Consider the following 24879-nt stretch of genomic DNA (forward strand, 5'->3'; position numbering starts at 1 on the left):
GTCAGTTTAGTCCCTAAAAATCACACAAATATCACATACAACTGTTCCAGACACTTTCTTAGATGTAACTGACACGTTTCTGTTGAATTGTTACTTCACAGAAAACCCTAACTCTATAGCTCGAGCTCTTGTTTATGAGAGTTTGGGCTTTTAATCACATCTTTATGTGAAGATGAGCGGTTTTGATAGCTTTGCAAAGGGTTTGCTGTCAGTTTGTCAATGGTTTATTCAAAGCTCTCTAACTTATTTAGCCTAAAATATTCGCTGCACTGTTAATCGGTGACGTCACTGACAAGGAGCGCAAAAAATGTTAAAAAGCAAAAACTGTTTTCAACTGTTTTAAGAATAAGAAATGTAAAATTCTTTTAATAGAAAAATAAAACAGCAAATCAGCATATTAAAATGATTTCTGAAGGATCATGTGACACTGAAGACTGGAGTAATGATGCTGAAAATTCAGCTTTTTATCACAGGAATAAATTACAATTTACAGTATATTAAAATAGACAACAGTTCTTTTAATTTGTAATGATATTTTATACTATACAATTATACAATATAACTATTTTCTCTGTGTTCTTAAATGCAGACTTAGTCAGCAGAAGAGATTTTTATTTATTTGTTTGTTTGTTTTTTCAAAAACATTGTAATGTTTCTACAATTTTGACAGGTACTGTATAACATTGTTACCTAGTGCTTATACTGCTTAAATACCAATAATTGGATGCATTTGTGGCTAAAGATGCTGGGAGCAGTTGGGGGTTCGGTGCCTTGCTCAAGGGCACCTCAGTCGTGGTATTGAGGGTGGAGAGAGCGCTGGACATTCACTCCCCCCACCTACAATTCCTGCCGGCCGGAGACTCGAACCCACAACCTTTGGATTACGAGTCCGACTCTCTAACCATTAGGCCACGACTTCCCCTAATATATATATATAAAGATAAGCCTGTATAAAGACAATGTCAGGACATATGTGACCCTGGACCACAAAACCAACTACATCATCCATAAATAATCGTTCCATTGATGTATGGTTTGTTAGGATCGGACAATATTTGGCCGAGATACAACTATTTGAAAATCTGTAATCTCGAGTGCAAAAAAAATTAAAATACTGAGAAAATCGTCTATAAAGTTGTCCAAACGAAGTTCTTAGCTATGTATATTTATATATAAGTTTTGATATATTTACAGTAGGAAATTCACTAAATATCTTCATGGAACACGATCTTTACTTAATATTCTAATGATTTTTGGCATAAAAGAAAAATTGATCATTTTGACCCATACAAAGTGTTTTTGGATATTGCTACAAATATACTCCAGCGACTTAAGACTGGTTTTGTGGTCCAGGGTCACATATACTTTTTACATTTGCAATAGTATACAAATTGGGATTCAGCACAAGCCTGATCTCCACTGCTACTTAAAGACCATCAGCCCTGGACCGTGTGAGAAGAAAGGACAGCCTGCCCTCTTCAGATTAATTACTCTAGATCTCCAGAGAAATGTTAACGTGATGAGAGACAGACGCTGATACAAAGCGACAAATTGGGGCTCATAAAACACTTCCCCTCTGAACACCTGAAGTGGATAATCATTATTTTTGACCTTTCCCTGATTAAGCTCCATTATTTAGCCTCCTTCCACTGCTGTAAGGGCTGTTATTTGTGGCTGGTTCAATAATACATAACGCTGATGTACCAAAAAAAAAAAAAAACGAGCATATAAACTCCAAAACATAAAAGCTAAACTCTGTGTTTATGCAAGACAGTGTTTTGCTCCATTACTGATTTAAGCAATTTCACCTCTTTTGTGAGTTCAAAATCAGTCTGCTTAATTACATAGATTAATTAAAGCCATTCACAGCAATCAATATTTGTAGATATAGAAACGCAACTTCTAACCCTACTGTACACTATTGTTCAAAAGGGACTTATTATATTAACATTTATTATATTATTAAAGACATTTATAATCTTACAAATATTTCAATTACTTTAATTATACAAAATGAATATGGGCCTTAAAGCAGAATAGTTTTTCTCATGTGAACAGGCAAGATCCAGCATGTCTGAGCTCCGTCTCCACTGTGAACGGTCCGGACATTATCATGAAACTGGATGTGTTCTGAAGAAGAAATTCACACTGACCTGTGATCAAGTCCATAAAGTTTCCCTGGAATAACAACTCTCCGTCTAATCCTCACACTGCCTCTAGGTTGTGAAGGCAAAGCAAATTTACCACAAGCCAATATTTAACCAGTTTTGTAAATGGAAGGATTTTTCCCAGCCTGGCCGCGGCTGAGTAGCAGCAAATACGGATGAAAGCAGGAAATGATGGATCCCTTATTATCAGCGCGAGCATATTTTTTGCAGCAAAGAGATTTCCTGACGACAGGGTAACCAATTTTCTCCTATTGAAATAAGCTTTGAAGGCAAGAGTCCAAAAGAACCGGTATAAATAGAAAAAAAAATGAAACGTTCGGTATTTTAATCAAATATCAGTCTCCACTGATTTCTGCATAGAAAAAAAACTTTCCTTCTTTCTTCCTCTTTTTCCACTTCCTCTTCAACTGAAATGAAAGTTGCATCAACAGAACTGGACATCAAAAGTGAGGTTTAGGAAGTCAAGCATCGATATTATTTTTAAAATTACGGTTAGTGATCTGAACAAAACCCCTAACAGTATCAACCACATACCAGCATGCTAAAAACACCTTAGCAACTAGACAGCAGCACAAATTTACACTAATATCTATTATAAAATGTAGAATGTATAAAATGAACCTTTTTAAGGCTTTTTAAAAATCTGACAAGGCAAAGTTAAAGTTTCCCACATCTCAATGAAACTTTATTGAATATTTCTGTCAGAGTTGTGGCTCTCCTTGACTTCTAAATAACACCGTTACTCCAATTTATCTTTATTTTGTACCACAATGAAGGCAAATGAAATTCCAGGCCGTATAAAATAACTCAGCTCAGCACAGAAGCATTCGGCGCTCGCAAGTTAACTAGGACAAGCTTTTAGCTGGTTCGATGTTCTACATAAGGCAGCTTAAACATCAGACAGATGTTGAGCTGCACTTTGGGACATCTTCTCCGGGCAGGAACGATTTGGCAGTACTTTCTCCCAGATGATCTCCAGAACTCCATCAAGGAGTCATTCTGTTCCTAATGCACTGCTAAAACAATATAGACCACTGAGGTAATACGGCCTGTCTGATTGAATTATCTTAGATGCATTCTGCCGTGTGATGTCAATATGAAGTCAAGAGACAGATGTCAATAGTGCCAAATGAAAAACGTCAAAAGATGCAAAAAAAATTAAGTAAAAGTGAAGCTTCTAAGTGTTTTTTAAGCATTCCCTTACCTTTTCGATCTAAAAAGATGAAAAGTAGGCCAACAACTTCCAAGTTCTTTTATTATTGGTGAAAAACTTCTTTTATGGTCAATAGGTCTGCTTCCCCAGTCATCAATAAAACAGAAAGCTGCGCCACTAACAGACTGTATTGGCAGGGAGGGAAAAATAAACCAGTTGTTTACTCAGTATTGACCTCGTTCACACATCTTATCTGCTCCTAAACTTTTCCAGTGGAAATAAAACAGAGACAGCTGTGGTTAATTAACTTATGCATGACCTATCAGAACGCTCTGCACTGAATTCAACATTAAAATACTCTAGACAAGGAGGTTTTATAATGGGGTAATCAAAATAGCCTTTTTACTCAATTAGTCTGTGCTTTTTTTATTATTGTTATTTTCATTTTTAGTTTAGTAAATTTAACTTCTGCTTTAAAAGCATTATTTTTGTTTTTAGACTGCAATGTTACAATGTTAGAATGTAATGTGATGTGATTTTAACCCTTTTTTGCACATAACATAAGCCTACATACATTTACTTTATTTGTTTAATTCACATACAAAATACCGAGATATACCGTATACCACAGCTGGGCAACTTAATTCCTGGAGGGCCGGTGTCCTGCAGAGTTTAGCTCCAACCCTAATCAAACACCCTAAACTCTGCAGGACACCGGCCCTCCAGAACCGAAGTTGTCCAGCCCTGCCATATACCATAAATCAGCCAAAAAATACAGAGATATATATTTTTGCTCAGCCCTACCTAAAAGTCAAAAATGCATGTGAAAGTTAATCATCTGGGCACATTATGCAAATGAGAATTAGAGGTAAAATGCATTTATATTGTTATGAAAATAACATCACAATGTAAAAAGGCTTAATGGCCCTAAAAATAGGTTCATTATCAAAAGAGTTCTGAAATTGTTTACCAAAAAACACAGCAGCAAACGCCCCTTGAGATAAATGATAACGCTTCCATACATAATCTATGCACAGCAACACAAAACAAGCAAGAGTCACACTGATATGTCCCCCACCTGCAATCAGAAGACTGTCAGTGGAACCAGGAATGCTGTTGGTTTTTTTTCAGATGACATCCTGCGGATAGTAGATTTGCCTCTGAATGACACTGCGGCTAAATGGAAGGACTGTGATTCTTTGTGGACATTCTAACAGATCCTCGACCGTAGCTCAAGGGATTGTGGGTAATATTAGCCTAAAAGGCAAACATACTTCAAAAGACCACTAGAAACAGTACATCATCTGGTCAACCTTTTCATCCTTCAACATATTTTGTTTTGAAATACACTAATCCTAATAAGCTTGGCTATTATGCAAACTGGCTTGCAACTATTCCATTTACCTAAAGTGACCTTGGAAAGAAGTAGAGATTCAAACCAGGTGTTTATTCCCGTTCCAGCTCATCTTGCAGGCTCAATCGCTGAGGAGAACGGAGCTGTAGTCTAATTTTATTCCGGACGGAGAGGCACTGAAAGCTGACAGCCAATTCTCATTGCCTACAGGCAGCTTCAAGAGAAGTCACAAGGAGTCATCATCTCAATCCCTTTCTTAGGAGACAGACATTACGTATAAATAAAGTGATATAGATACGAAGCACAGGTATGTGGGGAAAATAAATCCACAGTGAGGTGTACCAACAAGCAGTACTGAAGCATCTTGTGCCGGATTATTGCTCAATCATATTCAGCTGTTTATGGGAGTTTGTCATTTGTTATCTAGTCTTGCTTAACAACCCACATCTGGGGAAAAATTCTAAGATAACAACTGCAATGCACATGCCAAAATGTGTTTTTCAAGACACTTGTTTACTACTTTACAGCAAATTTATCAAGATTGCAAATAAAATTGCATTAAAAGCAGACATTTGGATTAATGTGAGCTGCGCGTTGCCGATGCATTGCTAAAGTGTTCTAATTGTTTTTATCACGATACTATGTGCTTGCTGTTAGCCTCTATAACCTTCTGTTAGACAGATATTGATTTCTGCTCATTTCAGCAAATACCTGGTCAAAATCATAAGTTTGATCTATTATAAAAAATAAAAGCACACTTCTCAACAGTTTGAGAACACAATTTGAGGTATCAATCATGTTCAGGTTCAATCATGTTGTCATCATATCATATACACAAAGAATCGCAAATATCTTCATGACAAACTGTCAAAATGAAGTTTGGTTTAACGAAGACATTGTGACAGAAATGTATTACTATTGTACAGCAAAAGGTACTTCTCAAAGTTATGATGATGATAATAATATAATATATGCATCCTTGATATCAATTTCAACAGTAAACCTCTGTTGTGCAGCACTGTTTACAAAATAAGTAAAAATAAAAAGGAAAAGGAATTGTTCATTTTCATTTGATTAACAATTTAATTAATCTTTTAAAATATAATGCTTTATGCCTTCATATGATTACCACCATTTTTTATATAATATTTGTATTAATTCATAAATCCATAAACAACAGAATTTGAGGAAAGAAATTGGCCCTATAATTGCAAAACAAACAAACAAAAGCTTTATGAATTCAATTGATTCCACATGGTTTTTAATTATTACATTTTAAACTAAAATAATAGAATTCAGAAAATTTTAAAATATTGGAAAATTAAAATAAATTTTTTTTTTTAATTAGACATGCTTTTTGACTACTAAAGTTTTATTCAACCATAAAAATGGAATCCAGAAAAAATGAAAGCCGAAAAATACTGAATTGTGGTCAAAAATAAAATGGATTTCATAGTGTTCTATATGACCTGATGTTGTGGTACAAATACACACCCTGAATGATTCCATTATGGCCGAGCTGGACTGCTAGTGAGATGTTACGCTTTTCATTTACACATCCATTAGCCTGGAGCCGGACTGCAGCCGCAGATGCAGAGCTCCACGTTCTATAATTAGCACTTTAATTCAACATGACTGCACGCTCTGTGGATTTTTTTCTCTTTTCCATTTCCAAGAGAGTTGATATGAAGGAAAAAGTGAAAAAAAAAAAACAGAAGCTACATGATTCAGCACCATCTGACACCTTTAATACCAAACTTCATGAAGACCTGCCACTGGAATCAGGCCTGCGGTGATCATACTCTAGTGTTTCTCTGCTTATTGCTGTCTGTGTGGGCAACCTGGGAGGCTTCTAACTTCAGCACACAGACAATGAAATAGAAATTACTGTACAATTTAGGGCTGAACGATTTTTTTTTACCAATATTGCGATTTAATATGCAATTATTTTTCAAAGCTCTTTATGTTCTGTATTATTCAACAAAGACAAGCAATACATCCTTATATAGTATGACCAACACAATATGTGATAGATTAAACAAATGTTCTTTTCTGTATGCCAGGGTTATATGTTATGATGAAGTTAGGTGATGCATGAATTGATATGAATGACATTTTTATTTAACAACTAAATCACAGTAGTATATTGACTGATTTGTTGAACTTCCATCCTTGTAAGCATGTAATAATTATGACAACATAAAGCAACTAAGCCTGGTGTAAGCATTATTATGAAACAAATCACACAAACTAAAGTAGATTGCAGAAATATAAAAACAAATCTGTTGCTGTTACTACACTATTATTACAGTAAGTCACTGTAATAAACATCTGTAAACGTGGGGATTGGACTTTTTAAACACCGTCTTAACTTAGACTTTAAATAAATAAATAAGAATACATATATTACCTTATTATATAGCCTATATTATCTTAAGGTCGAAGTCTTCAGTAATGAAATGCACCGTAACACTGTTACTGCTTGAGTAATTTCCATGTGCCGTTTTGAAGTAGGTTATGTTCATATACGCTTTCAAACATTTCCGAGTGTAGCGTGCCACGGTTGCCAGGTTTTCACAACAAAACCCGCCCAATTGCTACTCAAAACCAGCACAATCACATTTCGAGGGTGGTCCACCGGTAAAAATCGGTAAAATACAAGTTTTTTTTGGAGGGGTTCCCCCCTGGTAAGATTCGCATTTCAGGGGCTAAATATCAAGTTTTTGGAGGCAAGCCGTGGATTTGATGCTTCCTCTGAAGACTGCTTATTAGATGTGTTCGACTTGAAACAGCGCTGCTAGACTAATCGCTGCGTGTCATCAAAGAACTGCAAGAGCTATAAGAGAGTGGATGTCTCCTTATGCTTTCTCTTGCTGTACTTTGATGTCATAGGTCTTCAAGTCAAACACACTTCTTTATTGTCACGTGTCACGTGACAGTGTGTAATCGCAACCTCTGCGGTTGAAAAATCGTGTTTTTTCATATTGCGATATTTTCGCAAATTCAATTAATTGTTCAGCCCTAATACAATTATACAGATAACTTTTGACTTTTTTAGGCCAGCGAAACCCAAATAAAAGCATTCCTACTAAAGGGTTAGTTTACTCAAAAATGAAAATTAGCCCATGTTTTACTCACCCTCAAGGTATCCTAGGTGTATATGACTTTCTTCTTTCAGATGAATCCAATCGGAGTTATATTAAAAATTTGCCTTGCTCTTCCAAGCGTAAGAATGGCAGTAGGCAGTTTCTTTTTTTCAACAGTCCAAAAGTAGTCAAATAAAGTATCCATAATAAAACGTGCCTCACACAGCTCCAGGGGGTGAATAAAGGCCTCCTGTAGCGAATCGATGCGATTTTGTAATAAAAATATCAATATTTAAAATGTTATAAACACTTTTCTCTATCGTACTGTCATAAGTCCAAGCCGTTCCGGCGGATGACGTAGGACGTATGTGCAGCGAGCACCTGTGAGATATACTAGTCTCGCGAGTTTGTTTCCAGGAGCAAAGGAAGCAAAGTTTCCTTACTTTAACAAAAGAAAATCAGTTTCCTCTTGGCTTATACCAAAATATTTTTCTTTACAAATCCTTGTTTTGTGCTTCTAATTCGTGGCCAGCTTTTTGTTTTGCTCTCTCCGACGCGATTCCGCATTCGTCACTAATCACAGGCGCATACACTGTGCCTACGTCCTACATCATCCGCCGGAACGGCTTCCGCATATGACAGTTAGGAGAAATGAGTGAAAAGTGATTATAATGTTCTAAATATGGATATTTTTCTAACAAAAATAAATTGATTTGCTACAGGAGGCCTTTATTCACCCCCTGGAGCCATGTGAGGCACATTTTATTATGGATGGATGCGCTTTATTTGAGTACTTGTTGAACAAAACACCCACCTAATGCTTGGAAGAGCAAGGATCATATTTAATATAACTCCCATTGGATTCATCTGAAAGAAGAAAGTCATATACACCTACGATGCTTTGAGGGTGAGTAAAACACAGGCTAATTTTCATTTTTGGATGAACTAACAATAAGTCTATTAAAAAATGCTTGAGTTAAATAAATGATCCTTTATTAGTGGTGCTTTAGCAAGTATTTATGGAAGTTACTGAATAAAAAAAAAAAAAAAGGTATTTGCAAGGTATTTAGGGATTATAATATTTATGACTTCTCAGAATTAAGAGAAAATATTATGAGATAAATATTATAAAATTATGAGATTTTTTTATTTCTGAGAACAGGGCTTGCAAAATTTCAAAATCCCTGGTTGCCCAGGTACTCTTCAGATTTTGGTAGCCCAAATATTAATTTAACTAACCCAAATAAAAAAAAAATACAATAAAAAAAAAAAAAAAAATATATATATATAATTTTTTTTTTTTTTTTTTAAATATAGAAAATCAGATAGGAGTCTAATAGTCAATCAAAAATATTTTCAATACAAAAATATCAACAAATATGAAGAAAGGAATTTGATTTCACTATTAAGGTATCTGCAGATTTATGACCCATTTTAAGAGCTGCACAAGTAAAATGAACAGTATGAGTGGGGTTGGATAATGTCTATGGTAACATACAGTATTAAGCCATAAAATTACATGATTTACAGTTCAGATACAGGATCTCACAAAAACAAAAATCTTTTACAACAGCATTTCAGCCTTAGACCATTTTTATAAAAAGGGATAAATCAAGCACATAAATTATTACATTAAATTAAAACTAAGAAATATTACTGTCTAATTGTTTAGATTTTTAGAAGGCACATTAACTGCTTTCTCATTTCCAACTCTATGTGTTTGCTGCTTAAAAACAATGGTCGATATTTGCATTGATCTGACCATACAAGAAAGGCTTATTGGAAATGCAAACTCATCCCCTGCCACGAGGTGGCGCTTTAGGGGCGGCTTAATATAGCGGTTTCCAGTACACAAAGCAGCACCGTCCGCGCTCATAAACGCTGCTTTATCAGGCATTATGGGTACGATGAAATGAAAATGCCAACGACACGTTTCTGAAGACAGTTGGTTCCCTTCAGATACGTTCACATAAAGACATCCGTGCCGTGTTTTGATTTGAAACGTGCAGTGCTCATATTTATTCAATGACATCATTGCCTTTTGAAGTTTAATCCAGCTGCATCGCCATTCTTGTCTTTCCGTCCCCAACTGTAAGACCTCTTGAAATTATAATTAAGACATTTCTTATACCATTACACGTATTTAAAACTTTTTATGGCCTTAAGTTTGATACAACTAAATTGAAGAGTTTTTAAGGACCTGCAGGAGCCCTGTATTATAAGGTAGCCCCGGGATGTCGGGCAGGGCAGTGATACATTTGGTAGCCCGACTGGAAAACGCAATTGCCCCAGGACGTCGGGCTAGCGATTTTGCGAGCCCTGGAGAAGAAAAAATGACTGCCAGTAATAAACTCAGAATTGCAAAAACAAAATTAGAATTATTTTTTTCTTTTGTTTTTTTGTGGGTTTCGCTACAGAACAAAAAAAAATGTAGTTGAGATGTATTCTCACAATTCTGACTTTTCTTCTTTGGATTCTGAGTTTCTACGTCACAATTCTGAGTTTAAAAATCAGATGACATGTACACTCAAAATTGCAAGGAAAAAACACCGAATTGTGAGATAAAATGTTGCAATTACCTTTTTTTATCCCGTGACATAAAAAAGCTTTCCTAAGTATCGCTATTACTATTGCTCAAACATTGCATTAATGATTTGAACAAACTGATCTTTTGGGAAGAAGCAGAATTTGTCATAATAGGTCAACTTCAATCATGGTGAACAGAAACTACAACTACAAAATATAAATTTTGCATTCATTTGCTGCAACAGCAGAAGAAAAAAAAAAATCTATGATTAGGGCTGGGTATCGTTCAAAATTTTTCGATATCGATACCGATACCTTGAGTTCGATACCGGTTCCTGAACGATACTTTTTTAGATAACAGTTTTATGAAATCAGTTTTAATAAGATTACATTATCTCAAAAAATATATTTTTTTAGCTTGTTGATATTTATACAGACTCATCTCCTGAGCCACTGCACAAAGGAACAAAATATATCCAACACAATAAATAAATAAATAATTTTAATAAAGTTCAAATTGTTTTCAGTTTGCACATCTGTTAGGCTACGTTTACATTAGTGCGTGTTCATTTTAAAACACATAGCTCAGACAGAATCATCATTTCTAGGTTGTTAAAGACTTCAAGAAATTTGAAATCTTCATCCACTTTCATAAGAGGGTGTTTTATTTTCTTTCACCATATGTTTTATTGTTATTAAATTCTGGTGTAGTATGTCTAATTATTTGAATGCATAAAAACAACAGTTTATTTAAATTTATTCTTAAAATAGCCTTATGAAATGTTTTATTTTTCCTCAGAAATTCTGTGTTCTGTATCTGGTTTTCAAATGAAGACATAAAACATTAATTTAATTTATCTTTTTTTTTTATCTAAAAAAAAAAAAGTTTTAATAATTTTAATAGTAGCCTAGTAGTAGCAGTATGTACTGTCTGCTGAACAATATTAATATATTTCTGCCGCAGTGTCTTCCAGCTTAAACCGAACTTTTATTTTGACGGGTTGCCTGGAATACCTTTACAGTTCTGTGTGTATATGATATGAGTTAGTTTTACTCGAATCAAACGGTAAAATGCTCATGAAGTGACTTTCAGAGCAGGTCTGGAGATGTTGTTTATGTCCTCATTTAGAGAGGCGGCAGACGCTGAAATGACCGCGAGCGTCACGCGTCCTTCAGTCTGTGTATAATAAACAAACCGCGTGATTTAAAGAGCGGACTGCTCCGTGCGCTTTAGAAACGCTCTCGCGGAGGTCAAACACTGATCAATCAGCGCATCGCCGTTTCTAGTCAAACACACCTGGTGCTGCAGGATTATTGGCTCACTGACGGCGATGAGATTAACCCCTTAGGTATCGAAATTTGGTACCGAACGACAAGACGTTTTTCGATACTCGGTGGTATCGAGGCAATTCGGTCGGTGTCTAAAAAGTATCGAACTCGATACCCAGCCCTATCTATGATAGCATTTGCATGAGGAAAAAATATCAAAAGGGTGATTATGGTGGTCAGAAGAGAGAAAGATGTCAAATGTTAGAAACACTAAAACACTATAGATTTACAACAAATAACCCAAGCCAGAACATCATAGAGACTGGGTTAGCTTTTTAGACTTATTGGGCCAATAAGAAAACATCAGAGTGCTAAAAAAATGCTAGAACACCACTAGGGCAACCGACCCACAACAAGTGTAAGTGCTTTATATAACATATAAACGAGGACTGACGTGCCTCCAGGACAAAACCATTCTGAAACCTTAAGAAGTTCTTTAATCATGTGCATAATGCATCAGGTCCACTTTCTGAACAGTAAGGTGTACGGTCATCTTAATTAGGCCAGAACCTGCAATCGATAGTTCACAACAATGACACGGCCAAATAAGAGAGCAAGAGAAACAGATGGAAAATTCTGCTCTACCTTCCTGGTATATGGCAAAAAATAACTATTAATGAAAGCATTTCAAACATCCTGGAGCTGATGTACTTTGTCAGAAAGAATATGGCTAACAAACTCTCAGCTTCACTCCGTGGGAACATCTAACCCAGAAGTCTGTGCCCAGGAAATATAGCATGATATTAGCTTCTTCCAAGCACCAAAACAGAGCAAATCAGACTCACACTAAAGTAAAGAAGTAGAGCACATTAGGTTTGAACAGAGAGCATCAGACCCTGACAACACTGAACAGATCAAACCAGACTAAATTAATTCAGATCAGACTGAAGTAAACTATATCAGACTTAACTAATCCAAATGAAACAGGAGGAAGAAAATGGACAGACGAATGGCTGCTTTGTTCACAATTAGAGCAAGTTTCTCAGATGCGGTTTTTCAACACAGAAACAGCTCTGTCAAGCAAAACTCAAAATAGATCTGTGAAATTAGTCATGAGACTCTAATAAATGCCCATTTATTAGCGATATTTCCCAAAATCAGGGTGTTTATGATGAGGGAATCGTGGCTCTATTCAGTTAACGAGCCAAATTCCCTGCAATAAAACAAACCAAAAAATTCCCACATGGCATTTGCCATATTCAGCACCTGATCCAAATAGGTCAAATCCCAGCAGCGTTAGCCATCCAGAGCAGCAGGCCCTTTCCCAGCCTTATGCCGGATCACAGATTTAACACCAGTAAAATCTTAAGACCCTAGTAACAGCTGCCAGACCTCTGCATATCCACACCGCTGGACAGTGACGGATAACAGGAGAAGAGCCAGCAGGATTGTTCCTTCGCCTGCGGGGAATTACTGCATTACACTCAAAATCACAAAGCCAACAATGACCCGGGACAACAGAAAAGCCATGTTTATTTCCATGAAGTTTCGATTAGAAAGGGTTTCTGCTGGTTTTATAAAGGTAAAACAAAAACTATTTTAACGGAAGTGTTCCCCAAAAAATATAAATAATCCATAATAATGCTTCCTCCAGTGAAAAAGTCCATTCCCTGTTGACCTCTCACATCAAAATCCACCAACATATTTATATCTGTTTTAGCTTGCAAACGGTTCTTGATCTGGGCATATATTGCTCCTGATTCAGACGAGACGACTTTTTCACTGGAGGAAGCAAAATTATGCATAGAGGACTTGTATTTTAGCCAAACGCAACAGTTTTAAGTTTAAAAACATCTTGATGGATTTATTACAAATATGCAAAATGATAATTGATGTACTGGAGCGGTGTGGATTACTCTCATTCTGACGGCACCCATTCACTGCAGTGGATCCATTGGTGAGCAAGTGATGAAATGCTACATTTCTTCAAATCTGTCCAGATGAAGAAACAAACTCATTTACATCTTGGATGACCTGAGGGTGAAGAAATTTTCTGAAAATGTTCATTTTTGGGTGAACTATTCCTTTAGGACTATTTGAAGACCAAGTAAAAAGATTTAAGGAATAAACTGAAGGGAACACAATACTTCTATGTTCTCTAAATGTAAATGTCTACTAAATGTAAAAGTTGTATTAGCAACACTTCAGAATTTGAACAATAGAGCTCCGTTACTTTTTAATACATTTTCCAAAAAAAAAAGAAAGAAAAAACTGCTCCCAACCACTGAAATATGGAAATAACTTTCACTGTACCTTCTGATAACACTGCAAAAAAAATTAAAATTCCACCGCAAATGTCTAAAGTCAAGATGCATTTACTTAAAAAAAACAAAAACAAAACAAAAAAACAATTACCTAATTGTAGAGAAACTGATTAAAATGAAGTTTTTTTTTTTTTTTTTCCAAAGACAAATATCTGCTAATGGGTTCAGAAAAATCAAAATACTGAGAAAGATATTGCATACAGTGCCATGACTTTATGAATGTAAGACTTTCCACTCCAACCTTTTTAAGGCCTTAATCTCTGGAGGGGCAGATTAAGACTTTAAGATCAGCAGAAACCCGTCTTTAGTATACAAATAAATACAAAATTAAAGACGCTACATATCTTAAGCACATGGCGCCTATAATGAAAGCTGTTAGACTATAAAAATGGTTTGGTGATTTAGTATTTGTTTTAGTCACGCCTGAACTGGCACTGCATCGCACAGATGGTCACCCATTATCAGGGCAGAGAGACAAAATATCTTTATTTTCCTTCACAAATAAAACGTGTAACGAGTTATAACCTTCACAGATGGGATCGAAGGAAAACAATTCATTTACACAAACACAGAACTGGTCAGCACCCTAAATAATCACTGACCACCTCAATACAACTCATCATCGACTGACACATCTGTTCCTCCAAATTCATCACACGGATGACCGGCTACATTGACTCTGAATACCAGATGTAGATCTACTGATCGGATCTAATCAATATTACCATGGTAATCTGATAAAATGATCATTGACAGATATTTATAATGTCTTATATTCAGAATATGTGAATAGAACATAAGAGTCTGACACTCGTTATCAGACACAACATGTTCTAATCAACAATATCAGATCTGGTCTTATGTGTCAGACTGAAAGCATCTTATGTTGATAGATATTCAGAATCTGATGTTCATAACATGCAAAGCTTATTATGAAGGTCTGATCTCAGAGTCAAGCTCTGATTAAGAACAATTCTGATATTCTGAGTCTGTCAAGTGAGATCAGATCACAACAGAGTGTATGTGATATATTCAATATCAACAAAATCAATATCAGACATTGTAAATAATGAGAAAAATCTGATCTCACATTATATATTGTAATAGATCACATCACTGTCTGATATATTTGATGTTATACATTTTTCTGATTGCTGACTAGATTAGGTGTTAGAAATGAATTACTAAATAATTACTAAAAGAGTGTCTGATACTGCTAATCAAATGAAATGTTACACATTATTAAATCAGATCAGTGTCTGTCTGATATTATTAAGCACATCAAACAATTAATGACCAGACTAGAATGTGACCAATATTATTGACCTGAGGATGATGGACATTATCGAGAAGTGCAGATGCCATAAAGTAATGTCTGATATTGGTGATCAGAAATATTAATATTTGAGACCAATGTGTGTCTGATATTATTTGTTTAAGTGAGTCTGCCGTCGTTTAAATGACCAACTTACACTGATTCCCTGCAGTACTTTAGACACATACAGATCTAATAATCAAACATATTCCGGCTAAACACCGATATTATTCATATTAGAGCAATATCATAACTTACAATACTAACGTACCAATACGAGTGTCATTTATGTTGAAATTAGTAATGTTTTTTTCAGCATCTGTCTGTTTGATGTTAGCCGCTGCTAACCGACCGCTAACGAACGACACGACCGTTATTTTACTGTACCTCAGAATAAATCCATCAGAACGGGCGTCGGTGCTCGTAAACTTCAGTTCTTCAGCGTGTCCACGGTGTCGGTAACGGACAGAAACGGCCCGGTAAACGGCTACTGAAAACGCTCCGTCCTGAGGTGCAGCAAAACGCGTAGCGCTCCAGCAGCAGACAGCAGCGACGTTCTGCGCATGCGCGGTAGCAGCCTGAGAGCTCGCGCGACGTTGCGTGCGCGTGCTGCCATCTAGCGCTCAGAGCGGAGAGCGCGAGAGTACGTTTATAAATATTTCTGCCAGGTTTTCGGTAACATATCAGGATAATCGTGTATTTGTGTGTTATATATATATATAGTACACGCGGGCGGATCTAGTAAGAGGGAGTTGTTTTAAACATGCATTTGCAGCTCCAGACCTGTAGGTGGCAGTATGAGCGCTGTTTGTCTGTTTTGACTCCTTGCCGAAGGAAAGCGCTCATGTGTCTTCACATCTGAACCATGGAAAGAAAACACATGTCCGCATTATCTATTTATCAGTCATTATCAGCAGGGACAAAACCACAAGTTCAGGTAAAAATATTGCATAATAAAAACCTTTTTACCAAGGAACATAACCATCATTTCACTGCAAAGTTGTTAATTAAGTCAAGCTCATCATCAGTAGTAGCTTCTGATATAATGAATACACATTGAATTCTCTGTTCTCTCGCTAACAAAACCGCATTCTTTAGCTACCATTTAAATACACTTGCATGTAAATATAATAATCATTAATAACACTGGTATACACTATCACTCAATATTAGCAGGGTTTTCAAACCGGGGAGGGTGATAAAGGTTAGACAAAAATAAGATTAAACCATATTTTGAATAAAATAAATAAATAGTTGATTTACAGATTGGTTGTAATAAACCCAATAGTGCAACAATGTTGAGTAGAAAAAAATACAGTAATTACCATACTAGAAAATAAATGTTTTTGGAATAATATTTTTACTTGTATTTACAGTTTTGTACTGTACAAATTTGGTCTTTATTCATGAAAATATATTGCTGCCTTTTAGCATGTGGGCCCTAGCACCAGGATGGATTTGGGATTTAAAACCAACTTTTTTTGTAAGGGCTGTAAATGTAATTGCATGACTTCTGCCTTGCAGGCTAAGTCTCCGCCAGCGAAGAAAATCAAAAGGAAGGAGAATGGCATCCAACCAAACAAGAAATCCAATAAAAAGAAAAGAATGAGACCTCTGAAGTCCAGCATGAGGCTCAGCAGCAGTGAAAAGGAGAAATCTAAGGCTGTAAGTGTCTGACTGTTTGATCCCAGATACTGGAGAATCTGTGGAGATTTGAAGCTCACGATCTTCTGTTTTTCCAGGAGAAGGACTGTGAGACACATAACAGTGAAGGATTTGAGAGTCCAGCTCTTGATGCGCTCCTGACAGATCTGGCGAAGGTCAACAACAGCAGAGATAGAGCCAACAGACTGTTCCAGTGGCTTATTCACCCAGTCCAAGACAAGAGCTTCTTCAGGTGTGAATCAAAATTGCATTCGCTTCTTAATTGATGAGCTAAATTGTATGAAAGTTTTTTTCCTGCCATGGGATAAAAAATTTAAAAGGTAACTCTTTATCTCACAATTCTGACTTTGAAAAAATTCAGAACTGCGAGATACAAACTCAGAGTTGTTGCGATGTAAACTCGTATATATGTATAGCCCGTTTATATCTGACTTAAATTCTGCCTTTTCTTCTCCGATATAAACTGAGAAGAACTCTGAGAAGAAAAGTCTGAACTGAACTGTGAGATAAAAACTCACAACTGTGGGAAAAAGTACGAATTTTGAGTTAAAAAGTCGCGATTGCTGTGGCAGAAACATAAAAACAGAATTGTGAGTTCATGTAGGGCTGTGCAATTAATCGAAGTGGATTATCATGCAAAGTTTATCATTGGATCAGAGATGATTTACAGGTCTTGTTCTCTCCACATTATAGAGATAACTGGGAGAAGAAACTGATTCTGATCCAACGACAGAATCCAGACTATTACAAAGGACTCTTTTCGACGGCTGAGTTTGACCACATCTTAAGAAATGTAAGCAGTATTTTTCTTTAATTTAGAAGGAATCAATGTATCTAATGTCAGATGTAATAATGTTCAGTTTTATTTTAGGATGACGTGCAGTATGGAGTGAATCTGGATGTGACGAGCTACACAAATGGAAAAAGAGAGACACACAATCCTCCAGGAAGAGCGTTACCATACACTGTGTGGGATTTTTATGAGGTACATTTGATGATAATCAGAAATGTTTCTTAAGCAGCATATTAGAATGATTTCTGAAGATCATGTGACACTGAAGACTGGCGTAAAGATGCTGAAAATTCAGCACCTCATCACAGGAAAATTTTTTTACAGTATATTCAAATAGAACATTTTAAATTAGAATAATATTTCACAATATTACTGTTTTTACTCTATTTTAATAAATGCAGCCTTGGTGAGCAGAAGAGACTGTCATTAAAATATAACACATCTGTAAAGCCTAAATGTTTAATTTACTGTTAAAGTGTGAAGTTTATTCACATATGTTGCTTGTCATCTGTCGTCAGAGTGGCTGTTCTCTCAGAATGCTCAATCCTCAAGCGTTTTCCTCCTCTGTGTGGCAAGTGCTCTCTATTCTTCAGGAGAAGTTTGGCAGTATGGCGGGTGCAAACGTGTACGTGACAACGATTCATTAACACTATATTATTACATAAATTAGCTAAAATCTCTGTCAGTTATTGTTTAACTGTGATATGTTTTTCAGATACCTGACACCAGCGGGGACGCAGGGTTTTGCGCCTCACTATGATGATATAGAGGCTTTTATTTTGCAGTTGGAGGGCAAAAAGCACTGGAGAGTGTACAACCCTCGGTGAGTGAGCAGTTACGCTTTAAAGGAGTAGTTCACCCAAAAATGAATATTTGTTATAGTTTCTCACCCTCAGGTCATCCAAGATGTAGATGAGTTTGTTTCTTCATTAGATTTGGAGAAATGTAGCATTCCAGCACTTGCTCACCAATAAGGTACACTGCAGTGAATGGGTGCCGTCAGAATGAGAGTCCAAACGGCTGATAAAAACATCACAATAATCCACACCACTCCAGTCCATCAGTTAATGTCTTGTAAGGTGAAAGGTTACATGTTTGTCTACAAGCCATTGCTTCCGGCTATCCATAATATTCCTTTCTTCAGTGAAAAAGTCATCATATTTGAATCAGGAGAGAAATATGCACAGATCAAACACTGTTTCCAAGCCAAAACAGTTCAAAACAGATATGTGGGTGGTCTCATTCTTTTTGATGAGAGAGGACAGCATATTTTGGCCAGAAGCGATGGTTTAAAGTTAAAACTACTTGATGATGGATTTGTTTGAAACAGACATGCAGCTTTTGGCTTCACAAGATGGACTGGAGTGGTGTGGATTATTGTGATGTTTTTATCAGCTGTTTGGACTCTCGTTCTGACGACACCCATTCACTGCAGGGGATCCATTGCTGAGCAAGTGATGGAATGATACATTTCTCCAAATCTGATGAAGAAACAAACTCATCTACATCTTGGAAAGCCTGAGGGTGAATACATTTCCAGCAAATTTTCATTTCTGAGTGAACGATTCCTTTAAACTTCAGCTGTCATGTCCATAAACTAAAATCTTTACTTGCACCGAGTGAAAAGATGCAGTATTAATTACTAGCACCTCTGTTGTCCTTCAGATCTAAAGATGAAGTGTTGCCACTAGTGTCTAGTCGTAAGTATAGACTTTACACACAAAGCAAGAGTTTTATTATTTATAGTGTATTATTAACTAAATCAATCGTTATAAGGGGGGTAAACACTGTCTCTGTTGCATTTCTCCTCAAGCTAATTTCAGTCAGACTGAGATCGGGCAGCCCATCTTGGACGTGGTGTTGGAAGCTGGTGATCTGCTGTATTTTCCTCGTGGCTTCATTCATCAGGGCGACTGTCTGCCTGACGCTCACTCGCTGCACATCACCGTCTCCTCCTTCCAGAGGAACAGCTGGGGAGATCTGCTCCTCAAAGTACGACCCTTCACTTCTAAGTCTCTGCTGTGAATGAATCGAAAAGAATCCAGGATGAGTTTTGAATAAGTGAATCTCACAAAGCAAAACTCGTGAAAAAAAATCGAAATATCTTCACATCAAAAGAAAAGACATTTTAACCTAATTTAGGGCCATTGAGATTGTTTTGCATAGTGAGTTGAAAATCAAGCACACTTAATTATCCCCTATCAGCAGTGGTATAATTGAATTACTGTGTTTAATGTTTTGTTCTTTTTTTACATAATTTTTTACATTAAGGAAATGAGAATTTACATGCTGCCTTATTTCTTTTGATATTTGGGGAGAATGGTGATCTGGATTATATTTCTATCTAAGATTCGCCTATATTTACTCAACAATAATTGGCTTTCCTGTAGCTCAAATAGTAGAGCATGGCGCTAGCAACGCCAAGGTCATGGGTTCGATTCCCAGGGAAAGCAAGAGCTGATAAAAAATGTAAAAACTGTAACTTGAATGCAATGTAAGTCGCTTTGGATAAAAGCGTCTGCTAAATGCATAAATGTAAATTGTCACTTCTTGTCAAATGTTATTCACAATTTAAATTGTGAATTACATTTTTCAGAATGCATTTTAAAAAATGAAGGAATATATAAATAGTGCCTTAACAGGATGATTTAATTACTGTATTTTTAGTGTTTATTTTTTTGCAGAATTGTTTGTGATTATTTAAGAAATAAGTACTTGAGCTGCTTTATTCGTTTATATTGTTGGTGTGAAATGTGATGCAGATATTTCTTGTAGAAATATAGATTCATTGAATGATTTAGATACTGTCAATTAACAAATATTATTCACAATTTAAATTAAGTATACATTTAAAAAAGGAATGAATGAATAATGTCCTACCAGGATGATTTATTCATTCAAGATAAATTAACAAATAAATAAATAGGGTCCTAACAGCATGATTTAATTATCGTATTACATTTCTTTATTTGCATTGCAGAAATAATGCAGATTATTGATTAAAATGTGAACCAGATATTTCTATGTAAGATTCAGCTAGATTACAGTGAATGTGTTTGATTTGCAGTTGATGCCAGCAGCTCTGGAGATCGCGATGGAGGAAGACGTTGAGTTCAGGAAGGGACTGCCGTGCGATTACCTTCAGTTCATGGGAGTTCAGAACTCTGAGAAGGTACCTGTGTTTCTACTCTATTTATATACTGGCTCCGTTCTGTTTGTTCCTGAGCCGTATTGACACAGAAATCACTTGTGCGTGTGAACAGGAAGACCCACGAAGAGACAAATTCATTGCACACGTTGAGGGCCTGATGAAGAAACTGGTCAGATTTGCACCAGTCGATGCTGCAGTGGATCAGAAAGCCAGAGTCTTCCTGCACGACTGCCTTCCACCGGTGCTGAGCGCTGGTGAGTCTCACAATAACACGCCACAGCTAAAGGTCAGGTGGTGTTTTACTTGAAAATATCCCCTTGGAAAGGTCAGACATATAACTTCTGTCTAAACCAATTCTGTGAGTTTCAGAATATGTGTGGTAAATGTCTAAATCTATTGCAGTTTTACAGAAATAACATGGTTCAAGCATTTGCGTTGTATCAGATATTGCAGTAATACAATATCTGTTTTATACTCTATGCTAAACTGATTAATATGGAAGCTATGTTCCTGCAAACAAAAAAGGTAATTGCAAAATCTCACAATTACTAAACTTTGAGTTTACATCTCACAATTATGACTTTTTATTTAGAATTTTGAGTTTACATGCTGCAATTATGACTTTTCTCAGAATTTTGAGTTTACATGCCGCAATTATGACTTTTCTCCGAATTCTGAGTTTACATGCTGCAATTATGGCTTTTCTCCGAATTTTGAGTTTACATGCTGCAATTATGGCTTTTCTCCGAATTTTGAGTTTACATGCCGCAATTATGACTTTTCTCCGAATTCTGAGTTTACATGCTGCAATTATGGCTTTTCTCCGAATTTTGAGTTTACATGCTGCAATTATGGCTTTTCTCCGAATTTTGAGTTTACATGCCGCAATTATGACTTTTCTCAGAATTCTGAGTTTACATGCCGCAATTATGACTTTTCTCCGAATTCTGAGTTTACATGCTGCAATTATGACTTTTCTCAGAATTTTGAGTTTACATGCTGCAATTATGACTTTTCTCAGAATTTTGAGTTTACATGCTGCAATTATGACTTTTCTCAGAATTTTGAGTTTACATGCCGCAATTATGACTTTTCTCAGAATTTTGAGTTTACATGCTGCAATTATGACTTTTCTCAGAATTTTGAGTTTACATGCCGCAATTATGACTTTTCTCAGAATTCTGAGTTTACATGCCGCAATTATGACTTTTCTCAGAATTTTGAGTTTACATGCCGCAATTATGACTTTTCTCAGAATTTTGAGTTTACATGCTGCAATTATGACTTTTCTCAGAATTTTGAGTTTACATGCCGCAATTATGACTTTTCTCCGAATTCTGAGTTTACATGCCGCAATTATGACTTTTCTCAGAATTTTGAGTTTACATGCCGCAATTATGACTTTTCTCCGAATTCTGAGTTTACATGCTGCAATTATGACTTTTCTCCGAATTCTGAGTTTACATGCCGCAATTATGACTTTTCTCAGAATTTTGAGTTTACATGCTGCAATTATGACTTTTCTCAGAATTCTGAGTTTACATGCCGCAATTATGACTTTTCTCAGAATTTTGAGTTTACATGCTGCAATTATGACTTTTCTCAGAATTCTGAGTTTACATGCTGCAATTATGACTTTTCTCAGAATTTTGAGTTTACATGCCGCAATTATGACTTTTCTCCGAATTCTGAGTTTACATGCCGCAATTATGACTTTTCTCCGAATTCTGAGTTTACATGCCGCAATTATGACTTTTCTCAGAATTTTGAGTTTACATGCCGCAATTATGACTTTTCTCAGAATTTTGAGTTTACATGCTGCAATTATGACTTTTCTCAGAATTCTGAGTTTACATGCTGCAATTATGACTTTTCTCAGAATTTTGAGTTTACATGCTGCAATTATGACTTTTCTCAGAATTTTGAGTTTACATGCCGCAATTATGACTTTTCTCCGAATTCTGAGTTTACATGCTGCAATTATGACTTTTCTCAGAATTTTGAGTTTACATGCTGCAATTATGACTTTTCTCAGAATTCTGAGTTTACATGCCGCAATTATGACTTTTCTCAGAATTTTGAGTTTACATGCCGCAATTATGACTTTTCTCAGAATTCTGAGTTTACATGCCGCAATTATGACTTTTCTCAGAATTTTGAGTTTACATGCTGCAATTATGACTTTTCTCAGAATTCTGAGTTTACATGCTGCAATTATGACTTTTCTCCGAATTTTGAGTTTACATGCTGCAATTATGACTTTTCTCAGAATTTTGAGTTTACATGCTGCAATTATGACTTTTCTCCGAATTTTGAGTTTACATGCCGCAATTATGACTTTTCTCAGAATTCTGAGTTTACATGCCGCAATTATGACTTTTCTCAGAATTTTGAGTTTACATGCCGCAATTATGACTTTTCTCAGAATTTTGAGTTTACATGCTGCAATTATGACTTTTCTCCGAATTCTGAGTTTAAATCTCACAATTATTTTTTGTCCGAATTTTCAGTTTAAATCTCACAATTGACTCTTTTCTCTAAATTTATATCTTGCCATTCTGACTTTTCTTTGAATTTTGAGTTTACATTCTGTGGTGTTTGTTTCTGCTACGGTACCTTATATTAAACCAGTTGCCATTGAAGCTTGTTTCCGACATGGAATAAAACAATTCTGACTTCTCTTCTTCTTGACTCACAATTCTGACTTTTTGTATCTCATAGTTTATATCAGAATTGTGAGAAGTATGAATTTTGAAATATAAACTCAAAAATTGCAATAGATTAAAGTCCAGATTAAAGCTCAAATATTCATTCAATGAAATGTATCTGTGTGTGTGTGTTTTGTAGAGGAGAAGGCCAGCAGCGTGTATGGGGCTCCTGCTCGATGGGGAGACGGTGAGGCCCTCGATGTGACTGTTCAACTGAAGGGCCAAACCCAAATCAGACTCGTGCGGGCTGGAGCTGCAAGGTTACCAATACACAGTATTTTCTATAACAATTATCAGCCTTGTCAATCTTATATTGCATAAATATACTTGAATTGTATAAAGTGAATTTGCAGTCTGAATTGAATATGATGAGTAAAACTTTGGGTGCCACAAAGTAATATAACTAATTATGAAGATACACATTCGTTTGGTGTAATAAATGGTATTTTAATTTATCAATATATGCTAAAATAAAAATATATTTGTCTTCATAGGTTGTGCGGCGATGGAGAAACAGTCTCTCTTTTTTACATTACTGAGAACTCCAGAGTCTATCATAAAGTAGAGCCCAAGAGCATTGAGATGAAAGCAGAGGTAAACATGTACTCTTGTCTGAAACGGCAGCTTTTACTTTCTTTAAGCATTGGGCTGATCATGTTTTTTTTACAGCACATTGATGCCATGGAGTTTCTGATTCATTCATATCCCAAGTTTGTTTCTGTGGCCAGTTTACCATGCGAGACAACGGAGGCTAAGGTACTGCATGCATTGTTTTTTTACATAAGGACTTTAGCCCTTAATGACCTGTTCAAATTGCTTTTATGAATGAATGAATCTTGTTTTGCAGATGTCTCTGGCTGAGCTGCTGTATGAGAAGGGACTGATCCACACAGATGAATAAAAACAGTATTTTGTGACTAAAGAAAATGAGTGTCCTATGCTTTTCTAACTACATATTTTTTTGGTCAAATGAAATCACCAAATGTGTATAAAACATCTTTAGAAAGTAAAGGTTTCTTTGTCTTGTTCAACAGTTGTGGCAAGTCTGATTTTAGTGTGTGTGTTTCGTATCGGTGTCTTCTAACAAATGCTATTGCATTCAAATATGAAAAAAAGGTTATTGCATTTGTTATTTTGGCTGTATTATCTTAATAGGCCATGTAAAGCAAGATCGGAAATCAAAATTCTCTGAAATTATCCAAACAGATGATGCCGTAAAATCACATCAAATCGGAACATGTTTGATATTTAATAACATGATGACTCTGACGTGGAGCAGGAGTTTGGACTGAATAGAAACAGTCAACTAACAAAATCTCCCATCACTCATCCTTAATGTGCTGTAAATAAAAACTACAAGACATTAC

At 35.9% G+C, this 24879-nt stretch overlaps 2 protein-coding genes across 5 annotated transcripts in view; one reads left to right on the forward strand and one right to left on the reverse strand.

Moving 5' to 3' along the window:
* The window catches only part of LOC306844047 (exostosin-like 3), a 36081-nt gene extending 20327 nt beyond the window's left edge, over positions 1 to 15754 (reverse strand). For 2 of the 4 annotated variants that reach the window (XM_079375891.1, XM_079375889.1), the window contains exon 1: positions 2154 to 2567. The gene's annotated coding sequence lies outside the window, so the exon portion shown is untranslated. Of the gene's footprint in view, positions 1 to 2153; positions 2568 to 15582 lie in introns of those variants that run through there. The other 2 variants (XM_079375890.1, XM_079375888.1) reach the window with 2 other exon arrangements.
* Positions 15755 to 15820: 66 nt separating this feature from the next.
* LOC306843766 (ribosomal oxygenase 1-like) lies at positions 15821 to 24877 on the forward strand. The gene is made up of 15 exons (XM_079375419.1): positions 15821 to 16132; positions 16720 to 16860; positions 16938 to 17092; positions 17554 to 17653; positions 17732 to 17845; positions 18172 to 18278; positions 18369 to 18476; positions 19319 to 19353; positions 19467 to 19645; positions 20721 to 20825; positions 20917 to 21058; positions 23652 to 23772; positions 24007 to 24106; positions 24182 to 24268; positions 24360 to 24877. Exons 1-15 carry the CDS (start codon positions 16061 to 16063, stop codon positions 24411 to 24413), a joined length of 1620 nt encoding a protein of 539 aa, XP_079231545.1. The 5' UTR covers positions 15821 to 16060; the 3' UTR covers positions 24414 to 24877.
* Positions 24878 to 24879: the final 2 nt, after the last annotated feature.

This window comes from Barbus barbus (assembly GCF_936440315.1).
Source record: "Barbus barbus genome assembly, chromosome: 24".
Taxonomy (NCBI): domain Eukaryota; kingdom Metazoa; phylum Chordata; class Actinopteri; order Cypriniformes; family Cyprinidae; genus Barbus; species Barbus barbus.